Genomic DNA, 23,430 nt, shown 5'->3' on the forward strand with positions numbered 1-23,430 from the left:
AAAACTAAATATATACATATATATATATATATATATATATATATAATAAAGGTTAAGTTTTCATACCTGTTCTTCAGTATCGTCAATTTAAGCCATACAATACATAAAATGCGGCACTCTTTACTGTGAAGGAATGAAGCCAATAAAACATAGACACACACTGTCTCTTGCCAAGTCTTAATTGTCATTAAGTGCACTTACAATGCATGATACACTTTGGTACTTAACTCACATTAGATGCATAATTTGGTGTTTGACTGCGACTCTTTCGCTCCATTAATCCTCTCTGACAGGTGAAGGTGTCAAGGTGAGATGAAAAACAGAAACGGAAGAAATATAAAGAGCGCACCGCCCTCCAGCTACTGGTCTGACTCTCCTCAAAGAGGCGAATGACAAAAGTGTTTTTGTGCACAGCTCTGTGCTCTGTACCCAAAGCATGATGTATGAAGAGGCACACAAGCTCAAATTTAACGCAAGATATCAACAGTACAGTGCTGAAATCCGTTATTAAATTAGATTCATACTAATATATTTGAATGATGCAATAAAGGAGTTCCTTTGCAGAAACCTATGCTCCAGAATATACTCACCCTGACAGCTGTGGTTGCAGTTATGGGTGAACCCAGGGGGTAAACTGTCACTGTTTTTATGATAAAAAAAAAGTAATGTAATGTTGACTATTTTTGGTCTTTAAAACATGTACATATGCACAAGACTTCAGGAAAAAAGAATTAAATTTATAATAAATGATCTGGATCTGCCCCAAAAATGTAATGAGTACTTCCCCGGCTCATGCCCCATCCCTCCAACAAGTAAGGTGCAAATCGGTTCAGTTATTTTTGCGTAATCCTGCTTGGCAGAGGTAATAAGAGTAGGGTATGTTTTGTGTTGGATGAACATCACTTTATATGTATTGTACTACGAATTCTAGGCTTTGTTCGGGATGTGCGGCGGCTGGCTGGTCTGCTTCTTACTGACCATCTTTGACGTCCTGCCTTCGAAGTCTGATGAGTACGGCTACTCAGCCAGGACCGACATCAGTCTGGAGGCTGTGACGAACTCTCCATGGTTCCACGTGCCTTACCCAGGTAAGTGCATAAATATCTTTAAGCACATATTTTAGATCCTGGGCTTTTGCTGTAATAAATGTCAAATTATTTTAGCAAAAATAATTTGAAACTGCTGAGTACCGTGATTCCTATTATTTATCCCACTCGTCTGCCACCCACTCTTTAATTTTCAGCTTTGACAATCATCCAAACCAAACGCAAACAGAGGACATTTTGAAGTTCAGCTGAGGGTTGCACAACTGCTCTTTAATGATCCGCCAAAATGTTACAACATCTCTTGGAGAAAATGAAAATGATGCGCCTTTTCTTTGACCGCTTAAAGTCTATCTCCTGATATCTTCTAGTGTGTGCAATGGGATGGTGATGATGACACATATACTCAGTGACGGAACAGAACAGGCAACCTCCTGAGAAAAGGTTATTTGGCTACGACTTAACGTTAAACAGGACTGTACACGAGCAGCTATGAGAAAAATTCTACAACCTTTGCATTGATTTTCAAAACCAATCATAATAATCATTTAAGTGCTTCAGTGTTTTCATCTCGTAACAGTGATATATCTCGGTACATCCTCTTTGTTCTGCCAAATATTGAATGCATATGTCTTTCAAAGCCTATCTATAGATATGTAGAGTTCAGGGAACTCAATTGCAGGGTTGGTTTGATGTCAGTTTTCTTATTCATTACTACGAATGGAAAGTCAGTTTTATGGCTTTTTGATTATTTGCATATGGCACCTGCAGATTCCACATTTGAAAAGAATGAACAGAGCTTTTTATACGAGGATGTCTGTACACAATGTTTTTGGCAGCACTTTGTATTACTTAATGTGCATAAATGGTTATGAATTAAGGATATTTACAACAACAACAACAACAAAATAAAACTGTGCTGTTTTCACTTTGTTATCCTACTATGAACCCAAACCTCTTCCACATGTGACATTTTTTTTATTGCGGATGGGCTGATTTGACAGTGATCAGGCAGACGTTTATAATGTGGCTGTTAAATAGGATTATGCAGGATGTCTAGAGCTAATGAACTGCCATTTGAGGATGAGACAAAGCTGATGCGTCTCTATCACAGGTATCAAATTTACAAACAAATCTAATTATTACTCTGCAAATTTTGCTCAATCCAGATCTGGTATTTTAACAGGGTTTAATGAAAATGAATACGGACACGTGTTTTTATTCATGTGGGGCCTGAGGCATTTTTATGTGACTGCATGCTTTTGCATGCCTTTAAAACGTGCTGGATTTAAGCAATTAATCCTAAAAAAAAACCACATTATCCACATCATCAACTCCAGGCGTCGGCACAGATGCCTTTAAAGGTGTCGTTTTTAATGTAACCATTAACATTTGACACCATTACCTGTGGACGCCTGGCTTCAAGTCCAAACTGGTCCTGTGTTTGATAACTTAAATGTTATATATACTTCTCTTTAAATTAGAAAAACTATATGTTTTGCCAAGGGGACATCGTTCCTGTAGTGACGCGCATAAAAATCTGAAGATACAATATTGGGATTATGCGGAAAAAAATAAGACCACAGCAATTTACGCAATATTCACAGTAAAGTTCCTAGGGATAGATACAACACATGTCAGCGGAGGTTTTACTAGTACCTCCCAATAGCATGTGTAGTGTGTCATATGCCTGTAAGTACGAGCACAAGCATTTACATGTACACAAGGGTGCAGTAAGGTTCACAATAGAGTTTTTAAGACTGTAAATACAGTTGGGGCAACAGTTTCTTTGGGAGGTAATGACCTGAAGAAAATGTGTTGATAGACCAGGAGGGGATGGAAATAAATGGGACCCGCTTTAGAAGTGCCCAAGGTGTTGTAAATGTCACTAAGATAATATGGCCTGCACTGTTACTGCTTTCTTCATCACAAATCTTCTTGGGAGACAGAGCCTTTCAAATTGTGCCAAGAAAATCCTGAGTGGAAATTTATGAGTTTTTTTTTTTTTTTTTTTTTTTTTTTTTTTTACAAGTGTTTCCATTTTGCTAAAGTGGAAAGGTTTGCGTATGAAAAAAGGGCTAATGAACTGCAATAACGGCTAATGAAAACAGACGTATGTAATGTATCCTCCTCTACTTTAGATGAAGCATTCAAGTCATGTTATGTTGCGCCATCGTTGTCTCTTTTCAGACTGCACATCTGTATATTTTTAGTTAATTGTATGATGTTTTGTCTGTTGTTTTGTGTTGTTGTCTCTTCCTATACTGTACGTCACATCAATGCATTTGATATATGCATACTCTACTTTCATACCTATAGTGTATTGTAGTTTTATGATAATGAAAATTGACTATTTTATTTACACTGTACATGTAAAAGACCAACAAGGGTCAAGAGTTTAAAAATTAGCAAGAGCCATAAACTCTCAATGATGTTTGCAACACATTAGTTATATGCTTTGTTTTGGAACTATGTTAAATTGCACTGTCCCTATTAAATAAATAAACAAGCTAATATATATATATATATATATATATATATATATATATATATATAATAAAAAATAATAAACAAACCCAAAATGTAATAATTAACTAATTTTACCAATTTTTTTATTTTTACATGTGTCCAAAACAACTAGCTGGACTCAGTCATTATCAAGGACCTGATCCCTCACTGACTTCCCACCCTTATACATTGGGTTATATTGGAGATGGAGGCATCATCTGGGTTTAAACTGGGTTCATGTCACCCTTGTACCAACCATTTTGTTAAAAAAAAAAACACATTATGCTGATTTCATTTCAACTTACTGCTAATGGAAACCAAACTCTCCCAGGAGGTAAACCATGTACTCCGTGGAGATGGAGACTTTCCTTTAAAATGGAAGTGTGTTTCTTTACTTTGTTCTGAGGGTCATATGTGATATGTTATCAAGAATTAAACACATTTTTAATCAGACAGAAAGTAAAACAGCACTACATAAATAGCACATGCTTGTGGAGGGCCAGTGTTAGATACAACGTGATCAGAGAGCCAGTATCCCACACCTGTTAAGTCAATTGTGTGAGGAAATTTATAATCCTGAAAATTTGTTTTCTGCTGGGACTGTTGGAACGAGTTCACTCTATTAAAATCTTGCAAAATGTTAGGACATTAGATCTTAGCATGATATTTGGATTTGTCCAGATGTTTGTATAATGGCATTGCGTCATGTAAACCAGATGTTCTGTTCACTGTTTGTCTATAAATCCATCAATTCTTTAGGAACAAAACAAATTTTTGTCCTTTAAGCCTCCTGGCCTCCCAGGTCATCTTGTAGTAGCGTGCTTACCCATTCTCTCAGTCAATATATTGATCATTCAGTTACTGTGCTACAATCGATTCAGTCTTTAAATGTAAAGCTGTGTGTCTAAACCAAAGCGTGCCATTTCTGTACCCACAGGTCAGTGGGGTATGCCCACAGTGAGCGTATCGTCAGTGCTGGGTATGATGGCAGGCGTCTTGGCATCCACCATGGAATCAATCGGTGACTACTACGCTTGTGCTCGCTTGTCCGGTGCCCCTCCACCACCGACTCACGCCATCAACCGAGGCATCGCTGTGGAGGGCATCGGCTGCATCCTGGCTGCGCTGTGGGGAACTGGAAACGGCACCACGTCCTATAGCCAGAACATTGCTGCACTTGGCATTACCAAGGTACAACTCATTTTGATCTCTGGTGTTTTAGGGCTCTTCAGAGCTTCATTCATTGATCTTTTTGGCCACTGTCAAACAATTAACATTTGAATAATTGTAAAAAGCTGTAATTGAATTAATAAAGTAATAAAACAGCTACAGTATAAACCTCATTGCTCTCACAATGTGTTTTTTTTTGTTTGTTTTGTTTTTCTTTTGATTTGACTGATAGCAAGAGTAGGACCCAGTTCCCTCTGCTCTGACAGAGAAACAGTTGTTCCTTCATGCCTCAGTCAACGAGGCACTTTGACGTTTAGCAGAGCGTTCTGATGATTAACTGCCCCGCGGCACTTCCCCCTTGGAAGACGCCCCGCTGCTGTCCTTAGTGCTGGTACATTACGATGAATACTCAAGTGGACTTTTATGAGTTCAACGATTCAAGGATCCAGTGAGAGGTGTGCAAGGGTCACATCCCAGCAGACTGCACTGTGATCTTCTGTTATAAGTTCTTCTTTGAGGTGTAGTTATTGGAGTGATCCGTCTGTGCCTTACTTTTCTGAGTAGCATTGAGTTATTTTTAATCATGGAAGTGAAGGAGGGCAGACTGAGGGACTGGTGGAATGCACAAATAATGTTGATTTATTTGGAATTTATATCCGTCTGGCTGGGAGGTTTTTTTGCCTACTTTTCTTGTAATGAGAGTGGATTTATGTTTATGGTGTAAAATACGCATATAATCCATCTGCTGTGGGCATGGACCATAATCCATCCGCTGTGTGGATAAAGCAGGCGTTTTAAATAAAGGATAGAGCGTTGATGAAGTTATTCTGTTACAGTATGATGTTTATATACAATGTCATTTGAAATTGACTTAAAATGTCATATTAGGAGCTTTGATTTCTGTGTAATGATCATATGACTGGGACTGACTGAACGGGATTGTTTTTCAGTAGCCTAAAGCATGAGATTAGTTCAGTTCACAGCAACACCACAGAAACACACAGACGCATATCCCAAAGTCAAAAATATTTACAGACGAGAGAAACCTGAAATAGGAAAATGCAGTTGTTTATTTAACAGATTCTTATTTTGGAAAGTGTGTTTAATCGTGTGTCGTTTGTGTTTTTGATGTTTTCATGTAACGTCTTTGGGGCTGCCATTTTGGCCAGTTTCGTCGATTCGTATCTCATCAGACCATCCTGGTTTAATAAAGGTCAAACACAAGTAGAAATAAAAATATATACGTGAGAACAACCATGAGTATGTCATGACTTCTATCATCATTTGGGCAGACAGAGATCTGTAGTGTCGCTGAAGGGAGCAGGGCGGGCGGGGTCAGATATAATTTAGCTTGATCTTTTGATTATGGTCATGTGATACAATTAATGGGAGAGGATGATTTATCGATTGGCTGCTGCAGTTGTTTGTTGCTTGTTTGTTTGTGAGCCTCTCTGTCTCGCTGCTGACGAGGGACATGACATAAGTGCCGGTCATATATTACCGGAGGACGAGTCGTTTGGTGGTGATGGAGGGGGGTGATGATGGCGGTGGTGTGTGTGTGTGTGTGTGTGTGGGGGGGGGGGTCCATTTCATATCCTTTTCACTATCTTTTTGCAAAACACTAGACCTTGCTCTGAGAACTTCCACAGCATGAATGCAGTTGTTCCTGGGACTGGGGGAATAAAAACAAATTGCTTTTGTGAACACAGAGGTGTTGAGTATACTACGCACCTACCTATGGAATTTGAACCAGCTGGTTTTGAGTGACCTTTGACCTTTCTTCTCCACTGGCCTGCTATTAGCTTTGCTTCTGCTGCAAAATGACAGGATAATTACTATGATGGTTGAAGTAAGAAACCCTGACCACTTCTCACGTCAGCATTCTACTATATCGTGTAAAATAATCGCCTGTTTTCAAATAATATCACAAAATTGAAATTGTCCAAACAGAAGAAACAGAAAAAACTGCAACAGTAACGATGAGTATCACAGAGATGAAAACATCCATGAAGATGCCTTGCCATATTCTCCTGGCACAACACAGACAATGTTCCCACTGAGGAGACTTTGTACGTATTCATTTGTATTTTAGTGGAATATTTCACTAGATTGGTACGTAAAAAGTATGTAGCACTGAGCCAAGGTCACGTGTGTTGTACCGAAGCTCCTCTTAAACAACAGCCTGTCTTCGAATGACACTGCCTCCCACCTCAAATAAAAAGCCTCTGCTACTAGTAAATGTTTTATGGACTCTGCTGGCTTGACCTGAGGCTGCTTTCTCTATTGTCTCATATATATCCAACTCAAAATATCACCTCAGATGAAACTGATAGTCTTTATTAAAGGTCCCATATTTTACACTTTCCCTGTGTTTTATTTAAATCCATAAAAAGATATATTGTGGTTTAAAGTACCAAAAACAATCCAAAAGTAATCTCCTCTCTCAGGCTTCTCTCTGGAGCTCTATTAACAACAGGTCGGTGAGCCAATCAGAAGAGAGGAGGCTCTTAGTTGCTCTCTTCTGATTGGCTGACTGTTTTTTGGACTGATGGAACAAAATTATAGCAGATTTCAGGTAAAACACTCAGAGAAACTAAATCTTGCAAGGTTCGATAGTGGGTCCAGGTGGGCGGGGCCTGGGGCATAAGTGGTGACTGTTTTGTTGTGACATCACAAAGTTCCAGAAGTCCTGACGGCTGGTTTTAAGGCTCAGTTTCTGAATACAGGCTGTGTGCATTTCCCTGTGGACTGAGGCTTTGATACGTTCACAGTATTAATATAGAACCTAGACCAGATCTACGATGCACCATCCTGGTAAAAAATAAATAAAGGTGGCATGTTGAGAATGACAGATTAACCCATCTTGTGTATGTCTCTGTTTTCCTTTTTGTCCAGGTTGGCAGCCGGCTGGTCCTCCAGACGACCGGCATTCTCATGGTCGTCCTGGGAATCTTTGGGAAGTTTGGAGCAGTTTTTATCACCATCCCAGACCCGGTCATTGGAGGCATGTTCCTTGTTATGTTTGGGATGATCGCAGCAGTGGGGATATCCAACCTTCAAGTAAACACATTTCAATATTGCAATATAATATTTTCATAGTATGATATATTTTATTTGGTGGACACTTTATCCAAACGCCCGCTGTATGGAGTATTGAGACAGCACATCATTGTAATATTAAGACCCTGAGACACAAAACATCCACCCAACTGAAAGGTCCTATAATTAAACACTGAATCTCGCTGGCTCTGACACTGTGAGGGTAAAAGAGAAGAATCAAACGGATCAATTAATAAAAAGAAACTTTATTTGTCTAGTACCGTTCATACAAACAAAAAAATGCAGCTCAAAGTGCTGAAAAAATAATTGATAGGTTGCAGACAAACACATGAAAATCCATCAAACAAACTAAGAAACAAATCAAACAAACAACAACACAATCAGAAGGGTGAGTGATCAGCTGCATGTGGCTCTTGCTGCGTGCACATGGCAGTTACTTGCCCTCAAGAGTCCATGACACATCTGTGAATGCCTTCCAGACACTTTACTTTTAGGAGTGTAGTTGGGAAAAAGCCAAAGCAACGGGGAACCTAGCGGGCTATGATCAGTTGTAACCCTGAGATATTTCTATGTGACTCAAGCAGGTCTTGGTCTAGGCACTGTTGCTAATTAAAACCACCCACAGATATACTTGCATTAGAAGAGTATTTTACTTTGGATACATTTTCCGAGTGGAAAAAAATTAAAATAAGAATTAAAAACATTACCAGCGTTCTCTACTTTTAGCAAACAGAGAGGTAATTGGATTTATAGACCTTTAACAGCAAGCAGTAGGCAGATCAACAAAATTTATCTCTTCCTGTATAAGTGTCACAGCATCATCCTTTACATCCAGTGGAAAAAGTTATTCAAAGCAGAAATCTGACAGAAGAATGCGTGGCTGCTGTGCAAATGTTGAAACTGCTCTTTTAACCTTTTAATGATCAGTGTGAAAAACAGTTCAGCAGGAGATGGCTTTGTAAACCGTGACTTGGGGGCTTAGAGTGTCAAAGTCTCACCCAGGCAGTGTATCATTTCCTGTGAAGGGTTTCTTTCATCTGCTCTAGATAAAAGGATCAAACGTGGTACAATGGTGTTGTCCACACTCTCAACACTATTTTGTTTGTCCATCCAGTTTCAGGTTAAGGTGTCAAAACCTTGTTCGCTCAGGAAACCCCAGTATCACATTTCGGTTTTCCAGAAAAACCAATGAAAGAAACCCTCATAATACATTTAGAGCTAAAGCTAATGGAGGCTAATTCCGATGTGGGGCACGTCGACTCTTTATTAATCAATAACTGGGTCATTTTGTGTAACAGGGCGGGGAAAATCTCCCGTCTCTCCATAAACCTGGTTGCCCCCGTTCTGACCTGTGTTAACCTGTCGTAACCAAATAAATGTGAAACCTTCCCTCAAATAGAATTCAGGTCTTTTTTGGAGTCCCGGATTATTTCTAATCACATTTTAGTCGAGATCCAAAACAGATATGGCAGCCATCTGAGAGAGAACAACAAAATAATGGCTTGCATCTGAGAGTCAATAAACCAATTTAAATAAATTTGTATCACATAATCTCTTTCTCTATCTCTGTCTCTCGCTCTCTCCCACTCTCTCTCTCGCTCTCTCTCCAGTATGTGGACCTGAACTCGTCCCGTAACCTCCTCATTCTTGGCTTCTCCACCTTCAGCGGTCTTGTCTTACCTTCCTGGTTTCACTCCAATCCTGGCATCATCGACACAGGTGATTTCCGCAGAGAACATACATACACACACACACAAACACACACACATAAAGTATGTGTGTGCTCACTGAATCAGTCCCTTAAACTTGGAACAACCCTTAATATTATTTATTGTTTATTTATATACCACGCTCAATGACATTTTCTGCCGTCACTAACACACACACACACACACACACACACACACACAAACTGGAATGTTCTTGTACCAAAATAGTCTAAAACAGTTTGTCTTGCTAATTTATGGAGGATAAAATGCAGAACTTTGATGAGATGTCGGGCGGAGAGGCGTGCTGTGAACTCTGGGAGAAGAGAAGGAGAGAACAACTCTGTCGCTTCAACCTGAAACTCCCCATGCTGTTTTTATCTGTTTGACCCAGGTTTTTGTCTCTTACATAAATATCACCAGACCCAAGTCAGAGGGCAAATGGATAAGGTCCACACACACACCACACACACACACACACACACACCACACACACACACAGTAGAACTGGTTTATTCCAATGTTCTTCAGAAAAGCAGCAAACACATCACATATGCTCCTCAGATCAGCTCACCCCAGTTACTCTTACCTTCACTACCTCTTCCTCTTCTCTTATTATTTTATCTGGCAACTGACAAGAAACTCACACTGGAACAGATTTGATCAGATCAGTCATGATGCCTTAATAATATTTATAATTGTAATCTGATAAAAATAAGATGAGATATACTTTATTGTCCCATGGGGAAATTTGTGTCTACCAACTAACTGTGTTCCCCATCTGTACACACACACACACACACACACACACTCACGTTTTGTGATGCTGTGCTTTTATTTTGACAACTAAAAAAGGAAATTCATCTTATGTCTGACTGACTCTTTTTCTTTTTTGTTTTTGATAAAACAAAGGCGGACTCAGTAATCGATGCCAAAAAAATCCAAAAAAACAAAAAGAAAAACACACCCATGTTGTTAATCCTTATCGGAGGAGCGGCATGGTCCTCAGACGGAGGCTGTGTGTGTTCCCACTGCTCTGCTAACAGATTACCCTTGAAAACATGGCAGCGGTTCTCCCAGCCTAAGCTCCTGAGGTCAAGGTGTTCCCAAATCCCAGAGGCCCAGATGGCAAACCCTCGGTTACTTTTAGTCTTTAGCCCAGATTTTAAAGTGGCAAGGAAGAACCATTTTAATAGTCTTACCTGAGTCTAAACCCTGAGTATTATTATTTGATATGTGTGTGTGTGTGTGTGTGTGTGTGTGTGTGTGTGTTTCTTTGTTTGTTTTACCCCAAACAGGCAGTTTTAGGACAGGAATGTCAGTTGGTCTGTAGCTCAGTTGGTCAGGTCGTCGGTCACGTTGGTTTCAGTGGGGTGTAAGGAGCGGTTGGGCCTGTAGGGGGAACTCGAGGGGCTTTTACACTCTTGATCTTGATTCTTTTTTTCTGGTTATCACTGGGGGGGGGGGGGGGGGGGGGGGGGGTATTAGGCCGGACGTGTCATATTTATTCACAGTGTAATCGCGTGGGTGTTGTCAGTCCCTCTGAGAGTGTAACTGTGAGGCCAATTCACACAGGCTTTTCTTGAATATACTCGACAATAGCTGCCTGGGAAAACTACAGTTACAGAACCAGCGCTCTGATAAAGGAAAATAAAGGGATGTCAATTCATTAAAAATTCATTTTTAGATTGGGTTTTATTTTTTTTATGCTACAATTTTTCTTCATACTCGGGTATTTTTCTGAGGACAGATGTTACTGACCGACTTTCACGTATTCTTGAACCAGACGTCAGTCTATTTCGCAAATCATTGTAAATTAAAAAGTGCGGAAAAGTGAGAGAGTATTTTAAAATCATCCTGTTTTTGACTGACAGCTGCCCTGCTGCTGGCTGATAGCTGTAAACTGAGTCACATAAGTTGTAAAAAGTTGTAATAATTGTAATAATTGCTTGCGGCAGCTGTCAAAAAAGGTTCAAGAGAGAAAATAAGGGTGCTCATCTGACAGAGGGCAAAATTCACACATTACCACCCAGGTTTAATCTGGTATAATCTGGGTCTAATCTGGGCTGGCTGCGTGTTCCCTTGAACACAAAAGGCAGGGGTTGCGGTTAAAAAGCCAGTGGATTATGTCTCTGTCACTTCATTACTGTCACTACTGGTTGGTGGGATCGGAAGGAGGAAGCTGAATTGTGGAGGAAAAAAAGCAGGAAAGGAAAAAAAAATTGAGTAAAAAGAAGTGAAATATCTTTTTCTCAATACTGAAAATGATCCGATTACTTAAAGAAAATATACACATGTAGTCATTACACGCACAAACATACACACAGCAGGTAGAACCTAATTTAGCTGATCCAGCCATGAAACATTAATCCAGCAGATAAAATTAGACCGTGTGGAGCTTTTACAAACACGAGTCTGATCAATCAGAGATGTGAGAAACAAACAGAGATCAATAGCAGCCTGTCAGCTGATGGCTCCTTGCTTTTGATGACACATTGATCGGCCGCCGAGCATCTTCTTCGTGGCCACCTCCTATGAAGCGCCATCAAAAGAGCAATCCTCAAGATTAAACAGCTCTTCCCTGCAGACATAAGACCTTGATCCCATGAGTCATGTGATGCGAGTGTCTCCCAGGAAAGTGCTAATCCAGAGTTCAACACTGGGCATGAGGGTTTGTCTGGTTTTCTCAGGTCTAGGCTGCTTACCTCCCAATCCTCTTGGCTAGCCCCCATGTCACTGGCTGTAATCTGCCCAGCTCAGATAAAGCACTCTTGCCCACGAGTCTCTCCCCAGCCTCAACACTCATCTGATAGCTACGCACAAGAAGAAGCCTGTCAGTGCTCTCTGTAAACAAACTGCTGCTCATCCAGACGTCTTTAGATGTACAGGCTGTGACTTAAAATCAACTCAGCGGGTGCCTTGAACTTTTGACTGCTGCCTCTTTGGGCAGGGAATGTGTGTGTGTGTGTGTGTGTGTGCATGTGTCTCTGCATACGTGCGTGTGTGGCCTTTCTTTTTCCGTCCGAAAACCAGGATCTTGTGGGGTCAGACACCTTTGTGGGGACCAGAATGATGAACCTCACAAGTTTAAATGGCTGTCTGAGGTTTAAGACTTGGTTTTTAGGGTTTAGGGTTGAGTAGGTGTGTGTGTGTGTGTGTGTGTGTGTGTGTGTGTGTGTGTGTGTGTGTGTGTGTGTGTGTGTGTGTGTTGGGGTAGGTTCCTTGAACAAGAGTGTATTCAGAGACAAACCACGTCAGCACAGTTTGCAATTCTTGATTCAATTCGATACAATTTCATTAGGCAGTTTATTACCTAAGGGGCATTATGAAAACGAGGAATCGGGCATGCAGGCATCCACATGTTCAATGGCGCTCTGTATTCATCCATGTGCTGGTGGTAACACATGCCACATGAAAGGCCAACTCTGACTCAGGAGTCAGACCACCATGGAGTGCCATGGTGGTCTAGTGATTATTGATACTGCTCCTCAGCCACCAAACAAGCCTCCTTGAGTCGAAGTATCTGGACTTTTCCTGTGGATTCCTGGGACTTAATGCTCTCCATTATCACAGCTGCCTAACGCTGCCAGGACTGCGATATTACCTTAATGCGGGGGGGGGGGGGGTTTCAGTTCAAAGTACAAGAAAAGTTTGCTCTTTTTAATGTTCCCGTGTGTTGTAAATACTTGTGTTAAGCTGAAGTGATGAAGATCAAGAAGAGAAAGATAACATGACACAAACACATCAAGAGGATATTTAAGCATAAATAAGGCTAAAATTAATAAGTAATAAATGAGTTCAACCATTCAAGTAATAAATAATAATAAATAAGTCAAAGGATCAGCTCATCCAAAAAAGATTCAAAAAATAAAAATGTTCCCAGTATTTCACCATGCAGATAGCTTTGGTTTCTACACGGCCAGGCTTGAGATATCCATTAGTGATATCACTACCTGCACCAGTACAATGAATGTGAATGGAATATTTTCAGCAGTGCTCACAGAATAGAAGAAAACTATTCTGATTAAACCTGTTGGACGCAAAGAAGAAGTTTCTGGCTTCAAAACTTCACCTACTTCAAAGGTGCATGGAAAAAGAAAAAAAAAGTCCAGAGAGGTTAAAACGCCCAGCCACACCTACAGTAAACAGGAGAACTTTAAAGTACTCTAATAAACATACTGTTGCCATGTGCAATTTTTTTTCTGTGGGTGTTGGCAGGAATCCCAGAGGCATATAATGCAAAAGCAGAGCACATAAAATCTAAATGATCTGCTACGCACATGAATACACCATGATTGTCAAGAATGAGTGTATCATTGAAATTACATATAAAGATTTAAATACTCTATGTGACAATTTGGTTTTCTGACATGTGGAAGGAGTTAAAATTTCAGTGTATGGCTCAGAGGGTTCAACACACAGAGATATGGTTTGTCTGGCCAAGAAATCCAGAAAGCAGGTATGCGATCCATCCAACAGACGGATTGGAGCCAGACTGTGTGTGGATTGGCTGTTATCCTGTCCTACAGGATTTACTGTCAGGCCCCAGTTGCTGTTGGTCTTGGTTTGAGGGAGCTTGTATTTCTTTCAGTTTTAGTAGGCTGAACTAAAACTTGACCTCCACCTTACAGGTGTTGCAGGCTACAGGTTATTTCTGAAAATACTTGGAGACATTAATTTGCGTTTGTTCTCTTTTCTTTTTTTTTTTGTTCGTTTGAAGGAATACAAGAGCTTGACCAAGTGATTGTGGTGCTCTTCACCACGCACATGTTCATCGGAGGGTTCTTTGGGTTCATCCTGGATAACACCATTCCAGGTTTGATAAAACTGTGTGTTAATAATGATAAGTTCTCAGACGAGCCCTAGCATCACTATTGGCTGAGCGTTTCTTTTCTTTTTCAGGTACTGAAAAAGAGCGGGGCATCAAGAACTGGCAGGACAAGGTGCAAGGGGAAAGCAAAAACATGTGTGACCAATCATGTTATGATATCCCCTTCTGCAACAGTGTTTTGAAACGGTTTAAATGTTTCCAGTACCTGCCCTTTCTCCCTGCTTACAAGACCAGCCAAGAGGGGATGTCCAAGTGATGAAGTGTGAACTTAGAGAGTAGCAGTGATGCTGGTCTATTAGCCCTATAAAACCAAACAGTAGTTACTGAGCATTGAAAAACAGAGGAAGTGAAACTGGGAAAATGCATTAAAAATGGGCTTCCTGTCGGCACAAACTTTTTTTAGTTGCTTTTATATACTTTTTGGTGATATAAAACTTCATTGTGGGGCGATAGTGTTAACAACTGAGCCACTGTGACACTCTGCTCCAGTTTCCTACCAAAGGTCAAAAACATAATCTTTTGTTGACTGGCTAAAATAAAATTTAAATTCTAAAACTTTGTTTAAAACCTCTTAAACAAAAGCAACTGTTTGCCTTTATGGAACAGTGAGCATTTTTATTCAGTCGGGGTACAACCAGCTGTGGCTTTAATCTTCTAGTTTGCATCTAAAAACCACCATTCACTGCAGACAGGGATGCCTCGCCCTAAACACATGCTTCTGAGGGAATAAAAAGTAACCCACAGTGAATGAGGGTCTGTTAAATAAACACTATATAATCTAAACCTAATAATTTCCATATTATTTTGTTCTTAAACAGTCAGACACTGTTTTAAACCTTTTGATTGAATTAAAGAACAAAGTTGAGTCGCTGTGTCTCCTTACAGCTGGAATTCAACAAAATAAACCCCCTCCACATCATTTCCAGGTTAGTAAAACATTCGTAGTGCCTGAACAAGCAAAGAGCAGCATGATACACTGAGGAGAAGAATCATCAGTCTTCATGAAGAGCTCGCTAAGATATTAATTAGACTCACCTTTGAGTTTTAAAAGAGAGTGAAGGTAAAATATTTTGTCAATTTGTCAAAACGTATAGGCTACATCTGCGAATCTCCCTGAGTGAGTGAGTGAGTGAGTGAGTGAGTGAGTGAGTGAGTGAGTGACACCACTGACCGGCAGGCTGAGTGTTGGACATTTCCCATTGGCCGTTGCTCTTTAAAAATGATTTGGTGTGAACAGTTTTATTGCATAATCAGGGGGATGTTTACAGCGGATACACAACAGTTTCCTGTATTTCCTCAAATAAAAAAATATGACCAGGGCCTTTATTTGAGGAAGGACTTTATTTCTAATCTCCTCTGTTTGATATCATTCCAGTATTTTATTCCGACGCCTTGTTTTGAGCCGCCTTGTTAAAATTTCTTCTTTACGAGTTAATTCGAACTCAAAACTTCCTGTTACCGTTTCAACTTAAAAGCCCTCTAGTATCTCAGTGGACAGGAAATCTTCATTTCTCAACAGGGCTTTAATTTCTATGCTGACGTGCTGCAAGAAGTGTATTGTCTCATTTCCGGTTCCTGCCGATTCCAGCCCACCGATGTTGCGACTCACAGTGGATTTCACTGTCAGCATTCGCACTCCTGTGACAATATCCTACTTATTTTTGCGCTGACAGTATGTTGTGTTAAATAATAGTGTTGTGGCACACCTGGCCAAGTGGTGCTCTCCATGGTTCTGAAAGGGGGATTTAATTGTAGCATGTTAAACTAGCATTACCCTTTTATTTTGTTGTGTATGATTGCATCCCCAATGTGTCCACGTGAGGAAAGGAGAAGGAAAATAGTAGAAATTTTGCCCTGGACAAAACCGTATTTTTCAAAAATTGCACCATGCACACACCAATACACGGTGCAGCCATGTACTAGCTTTATACTTGGTCTTGTTAAACCACATCTTTGCATTATTTATGTTTCTACCAAAGCCAAGTGGCTTTCACATAGAAATAAATTAATGATTCTTCACTGAACTGATGCACTGTTCTAATACAAGGCAAAAAAATATATACTTTAAAGCTGGGCACAATGTGTGAGCAATCGTTTATGAGTCATGACGCTACTCTGAGGCTGCAGTTCAGGTTTTACGAATGTATTATTAAACACATATTTTCAGTTGGATCATTACTACCTCATCAAGAACAGTTACTTACTGAAGCAGATAATTAATGGAGGGCTTTTTTATTAAAAAATGTATTATGTGATATCTTTAAGGAGCTGTTTTCATTAACGTTATTAAGGTTACTGCTTTATATATTTAATCTGTCTTTTTCCACTGTATAGAAATGCATTTTTAAATATGATTCTTTTATGTTGAATATTTGTAATTTACTAATTTTTATACTATAATTTTGAATCATTCCTAAACTGTGACAATAAAGAGTTGTTTATAAACCCTTAATGACTTAATAAAGACTTTCGTCATCTTTCTCACTCATTTCAATTTGAGATTATTTTGGTAACGTATTTCATTTCTTATCTATCTGCATCTCCTTCTCTGCATTTACATGAGTATGTTAAAGTGCTCTTTTGGTATGAAATCAGGGGGATTTATTCCATTGTCACGATAAGTGAAACCCTTGGTACTCCATATGGTTTTTAAGATGTTTTCTTTTAAAGGCTGAGTCTGTGGCTCTGTCACGCTCTACCAAGGCACAACTGTACTTTGAGCTAAATGCTAAAATCAACATGCTACCATGCAATGACAATGGTCACATGGTAACATCTGTGAGTCTAAGTCAAACCCCTTTAAATCTGCAATGACTGATTATTTTTTGCCACTTTGGGGCAGCATAAACAAGTTGTGAACACATCATTGACATATGATCACTCTTTAAGTCAATGTAGCGAGCCTGCTAGCAAACCGCTGCTTAGTTACACATCCAGCTGTTACGGAGCAACATTATTATTCATTAGCTGTGTTTCTGGCCATGTAAGTAGCTCTTACAACCCTGAAGGAAATATCTGGCTCTTTAGCTGCTAAATGCTCCACTATGTTAATCAGATAGTCGCTTTTTGCTGCTGTTTGCTACCAAGCAGGTCGTGTCCAGTGGATTTTGCACAATGCTAGAGCAGTGAGAGTAAATTAAAACAGTAAAGTTGTGGCCTGGAACTGAAGTATTTGCTGTGAAGCTCTGAACTGCGGTCGGGTCATGATTTGGTTTGATTTCTCTTAACAACCGTCAGGTTTATCCCTGTCTACCTAAACTCCTGCTGGTAAGCACAGCTGAGCACCCGACGCACCCAGCGCAATTATTCCTCTGCGTCTCCGAAGGGAGACACAGACAAATTGCGGTAATTATGTCATTATCATTTTAAGGTCATGATTGGGCTACACTTCGTTGTGGCATGTTGACAATGTTGAACCGCCACAAACTGAAGTACTAAGGGATAAAAGTGAATGGAGGGAGTGTGTAAACATAAAATCCTTTACGTCATAATGACAATACCAAAAATATACAAATGTTAGCAACACTCCAGGCTGCAGTGTTACCTCTTATTCTTCTGTGTTCAGCTTTAAGATATAAACAGCATCCTGGTACCGCCCCAGTTCAAATTCCAACAAAACTGCACAAAACAAAAGGTTTACATGCTCCAGATTTACCCCACTTGTGATGAAGATAATTGCCTTTAAAGAGCAACATTAGGGCAAGACCAAGGATGGATCATTCATATCAAGAATGGATAATTGTTTTAAGTTCATATTATAAGGGAAGATACTTGAGGCTTGTGATAGCTTGTTAAGAGCTAACAACAATAATTGCAAAGCATTATCTATTTGAGAATAGGCTTTGGGGAATTCTTTTGTGGATGAATACGAATATCCGGGTGTCCATTTAGTCAGAAAATGAGGAAAGAAATTAGATTATGAACCGCTTCTTGTTGCCGCACAGTATCTTATCCTGTTTTACTGTTCAGATAATGGCTGAAGAGGTTAATTGGGTTAACGTAAATGCTAAGATTAGGCTTCTAGTGGGAAGGGTTAAAGTAAGGTTTAGGCAATGCAGCTAAAACACTCCGACACCCAAGTGTTGCAATAAACAGGTGTGTAAACGAGTGTAGGTTCGCATGTGGACACATGAGCAGTTGTGTGTCTGCATGTTTTTGGAACCTCCAAATTCTTCTTTTTAAAAACCAAGCTTTGAAGTTTAGGTTTTCTTGATGTTTTGTCTCGCTCTTCTTCTTCTTGCTGATATTGAAAATCTTGAAAATCTCTTCTTTTCTTGTATTTAGGGCCTAAAGCATATCTAACAGCAAAGATTAGCCTCTCAGACTCAAACAATTTTAGGTAAATCAAAAGGTCTCTGCTGATCTCCTGATCTCCAGTCATGGCATTTTGCAACAAAGGTCAGAGGTTTAATCCCCTGTGGTATTTACTGTCTATCTGCCAGCACCATGCATGTACGCTTTGTCGTATGTAGGCAAACTTTTGAAGGAACAACTATGCAAAACACGGATATCACCAGACCGAGACGCTCATAGCGCCTTCAAAAAAATGTAGATATTGAGGTTATGATGGTGTTCCCATGAATTAAGAGGAAATAGTTTTAGTTTTCTAGGGACCCCCTGGATCCCCCTCAAGGACCCCTAGGGGTAACCAGACCCCACTTTGAGAACCACTGGCATAGATAATAGTAATTGTAAATGATTTCAGTTGTAGCTTAGAACTGGCCAAGGCTGCCCTCTCTCACTGTAATTATTTTAAATTGCAATTCAGACAGCCATAGCAATTCACAGTGATCTGTATATAAAGAGAATAATGGAAGGTGGTACAAAGCATATGCCTCCACTAAACATGGTCGATTTGCTTCTTTTATTTCTCAGAACCAGCATCTTATCTGTTATTTATAGAGCACCATTCAGACACAAAGCCAATCAACGTGCTTTACTGAGGCATAGAAATACATTAAAAATACAACATTAAGATGACATTAAAATAACATTTAAAAACAATAAAAAACAAATTTGAACAAATAAAAATATTAGAATAAGACATATCAAAATTGCATAAAATCCTGTAGGAGACTTGATGTCAAATATCAGGTCTGAAAATTAAGTTTATGATGTTTTCATATTGCCGGTATCTTATCAGACAACCAACACCAAGCACCACAATGGTAACAACTTACCAGAGTCGCTACAAATAAAAAGGCCTTATGTTAGTGTGTCTTTATTCTATTATAGATTACATATAATTGAGTTTGCTACTGACCCTGCACACCAGCTGCTCATATCCGCTTGTATACATTGAAGCATTTAGTGTAGGATAAGCTACCATAAGAGTTAATGACATAGCAGGTGAAAATGCAGCCACACACACACACACACACACACACACCCAGACAGTGAGTACCATATGGGAGAGGCATGTGGCTGGGAGAAGTGCCAAGTACGACACCAAGACCATCACCCGGTCAAGGAACAGGCCAGTTGCACAGATATATATTGAAGACGGTGGTCTAGCTTCGCACTCAGTTGGCACAAATCTAACTGGATTACGAAATCCTAATCAGGATTGACTTTTAACGACAGATGCGAGTGTTAATTAAGTGAAGAGGCACCTTCGACCATAATGTTCCGAACGCGAGGTCTTTGAGAAAGTCTGTCGGGGCATTACCTGCTGTGGGGTTTTTATCATCTGCCGGAAACGTGACTCATCTTGGACTTGTGCCACCGCTGAAGATGAAGGTTTTGGATTTCTGGATGGTGAAGGTGGCAGATACTAAACTAAGCCTGTCAACTCCATGCAGAGAATTTAATCAACTCTGAATGAGAAAATCAGCTTCAGCTTTCATTCAGTGTTATTAGTACTAACCATGGGAAAAACCCATTTTAATTTTTAACCTAAACACAGACAGCTTTTTTTTATTGACCCCCAAAATCAAAATCTCAAAATCTCTCTGCTTGTAAGTGGTTGGAAACGTAACAAGGTTCATAGTTGACTTTTTTTTTTTTTAAATGTATTTTTTTGGCCTTTTTGTGCCTTTATTGATAGAGCAGTGGAGAGAGACAGGAAATGGGGAGGCAGAGAGAGAGGGAATGACATGCAGGAAAGGGCTTGTCCGATGCAGGACTCGAACCGGGGCCAACTGCAGCGAGGAGCTCAGCCTCTGTACATGGGGCGGATGCTCAACCAACTGAGCTATACGACACCCCCATAGTTGACTTTTAAAACAGATACAGTTACCTGGGGGGAAACTTTAGGATTTGGGTGCATTATCCAAAGTTGTTAAAAAAAAATTTAAAAATGAGAGAGAGTAAAAGAAATTCATCACCAAATTCAACCGAGCCCAACAGATCAGGGATTAGAGCAAAAGATGGTGCAGATTTGTTTCCTCTTGCTTAAGCTACTTTATGCAGCTTTACTCTAAGGTACACCATATTGAATTAGTCCACGGGGCCCAGAAGGCCGAGAGCTGTTATTTATCGGTCTTAATTGGATCATGATGATTCTGGAAAGTCTCCAACTTGGTCAGAATCAAAAAAAGGTTATGGAAATTCACTCCCCCTGATTTACACTGGAAATGTGTTGGAGCTCACTGTCTTACATCTCCCATGCACTTTGCTCCACTAATTCACTGGAATACATTTAGAGCTGGCTGGTTTCTCTCCCGGCAAAGTAAAAGTGCAGTGAAGGTTATTTTTGTTGTTAGTAGTATATAAAGTTTTGTTCTACATTTGTGTTAGATTTGAACCTACTAAATTGTATTTAAAGTACTTTTGTCTACACACTGACACCGTCAGTGCAGCACCATGGACAGGGCATCGTTGGGCTTTGAATAAATCAGGAGTATTCTCAATCTGCATTTACATTTTCAAGTAATTACACTTTCATATACTTTAGATAATTATTTATATTACGAAGAGGAATCAGAAATGTGTGTAAGTCACGTATCTGTATGAAATGTCTATTGTTGGATTCATCCTGCTGTTGAAGCCAACTATGGACATACAAATTACATTCATATGAAATATTTAGAGATACAGCTCGGATTACATTCGCTGGCTGCATTTTTGGTTCCAGTGCAGCAAATTAGTGTGATTTTCTTAAAGCTCAGTTCATAGGGAGAGGTCAGGGTCGACATATCCTACTTTAAGACACTGCTGATTTTCAAAATACTCAACAACCTTTCCCTAACTTTATCCAGGTGTTTTGGTTTTCTGACCTTAACACTGTACTTACCATGACAATGTTTCTATTACCTTAAAGCTTCACTATGTGTGTGGTTAAAAAAAAAAAAATTAACATTAAAATAAATGACTGTGTGTAATATGAGAATACTATCTAATTTATGGGAGCTTATCTGCCATCTCTGAAATTCCACAGAAATTTTTAACCCGTTTTCAGCCCTTCCCCCCCCCCCCCCACACATATTAACTGCATGCTTCATTCTGTCCACTTTCATTAAGCCTGAGACCACGACAAAAGGCAGTTCTTTTAAGTATACAAGCTCTGATATAACCACTTTACACTATCTGCTCAGAACCAAATGACGAACTTAAAGTTCAGGGCTGGTTGCTGCAGAAAGTGGAACAGCTGGAAACTAAAGAGCTGGGTATTTTTCTCAGGAGTTGGTGGAGTCCAAACCAGAGTTTAAAGGATAATGACTCCAAATGGACAGAAACATCAGCCCAAATAAAAGCTAATGTTGTTCTGTATCTGCTGGATATGAGTTCTTTTGCCTCTTAAAAATGCAATAAATAAATAGATATGCAATGTTGAAAAATCCATTGTCTGACCTTAACATAACCATAAACACCTCAATCATTCTTTAGAAAACAGATTTAAAATGATTAGAGTAGATGTTTAATATGGACATTTTGCCTTGGCAGTGATTTTTTGCAGAATGTTAAAACAGTTTGAAATATAACAATACATAAAACAACCTAACAACAACAACAAACAATTAGTAAAAATGTAGTAGCTGATGCTATTTAGCTGTATGAACGTAAATTATAGATGTTTAACTTTGCTGGAAATCTGACTGAAGCCCCATTTGAATCCACTACATTTCTATCAAGTGCTCGTTACTGTGAAGCAGAGCTTTTAGTCGGCAAAATCAATTTCCTTTTATTTTGAAAACACGCTGTGTTCCTCAGAGGAGAAAAATCCAATCACAGTGAACCCCTTTGCGGTCAGTCGTGTTGTGCTTCCTGCATGTTGGAACAGCTCAGTTTGAACTTGGCACTGTCCTAACGATGGGGACAATAGATAAAGACGTAGAACATTCTTCACCAGAGCACCATGGTCTTATCTTAAGTCCATGATTGAAGTTTTAGAATTGAAGAAAGATTCCTTTCATTGTCAATGTTTGCTGTGTTTACCACGACCAAACTTCATCACTGCCTCAAAAAAAAAAAGAAACGACAATAGGCATAAAAAAATTAATTAAAAAACTCCTGAATACTTAAGTATTTTTAAAAGCAAACCCTCCAGTACTTGAACTCAAGTAAAAATTGGACTGAACAACTTTCACTTGTATTGGAGTAATATTACAGGAGTATATCTACTTTGACCTGGGTAGTGAAGTTATGAAAGAAGTAATGGAGTAATTAGACAGCAGACAGATGTAAGTTTAACATGTATCTGTGTGGTTGGTCTAGTTCAAATAGTCTCTGAGTGACTGAGAGAATAAATATCCTACTCTTGTGAATTTTCAGACGGTGTTCCTGAGTTTATTTGATAATTTATTTAACAGAAATGCAAAAAGTGCTGCAACTGTCCCCAGTCTCCCACTATTGGCATCATCCTTGTCCATGTCTATTACGACCACATCCTGTACTTTCACGATGGTTAACATGCGCTATGGAATTATGAGACAAATCGCAGAGTACAGTGAATATATTATTCCCTGCCTCCTGCCTGTAACAAGAATCCTGTCCCAATGCCGCTTTAATTAATTCTGCTTTTAAGAAAACAGAGTGTAAACAATCAGAAACACGCCAATACCCTGCAGAAAAACAGTGTTCTGCAGAGTGTTACTAAAAAAACACTGTCAACACTGTAGGAATGGCATTACAAAATACCAGGTTACAGTGTCGTCAAACTGAGATAAGCCAT

At 39.5% G+C, this 23,430-nt stretch overlaps 1 protein-coding gene across 1 annotated transcript in view; it reads left to right on the plus strand.

Moving 5' to 3' along the window:
• Positions 1-16,817, plus strand: part of si:dkey-106n21.1 (solute carrier family 23 member 1) — a 45,541-nt gene extending 28,724 nt beyond the window's left edge. The window contains exons 7-12 of the mRNA XM_056388399.1: positions 932-1,088; positions 4,489-4,742; positions 7,617-7,781; positions 9,392-9,500; positions 14,208-14,303; positions 14,390-16,817. Coding sequence (XP_056244374.1) covers positions 932-1,088; positions 4,489-4,742; positions 7,617-7,781; positions 9,392-9,500; positions 14,208-14,303; positions 14,390-14,574 — 966 coding nt within the window. The 3' untranslated portion in view covers positions 14,575-16,817. The remainder of the gene's footprint in view (positions 1-931; positions 1,089-4,488; positions 4,743-7,616; positions 7,782-9,391; positions 9,501-14,207; positions 14,304-14,389) is intronic.
• The last annotated feature ends 6,613 nt before the right edge of the window (positions 16,818-23,430 follow it).

This window comes from Seriola aureovittata, chromosome 10 (assembly GCF_021018895.1).
Source record: "Seriola aureovittata isolate HTS-2021-v1 ecotype China chromosome 10, ASM2101889v1, whole genome shotgun sequence".
NCBI classification, from domain to species: Eukaryota; Metazoa; Chordata; class Actinopteri; order Carangiformes; family Carangidae; genus Seriola; species Seriola aureovittata.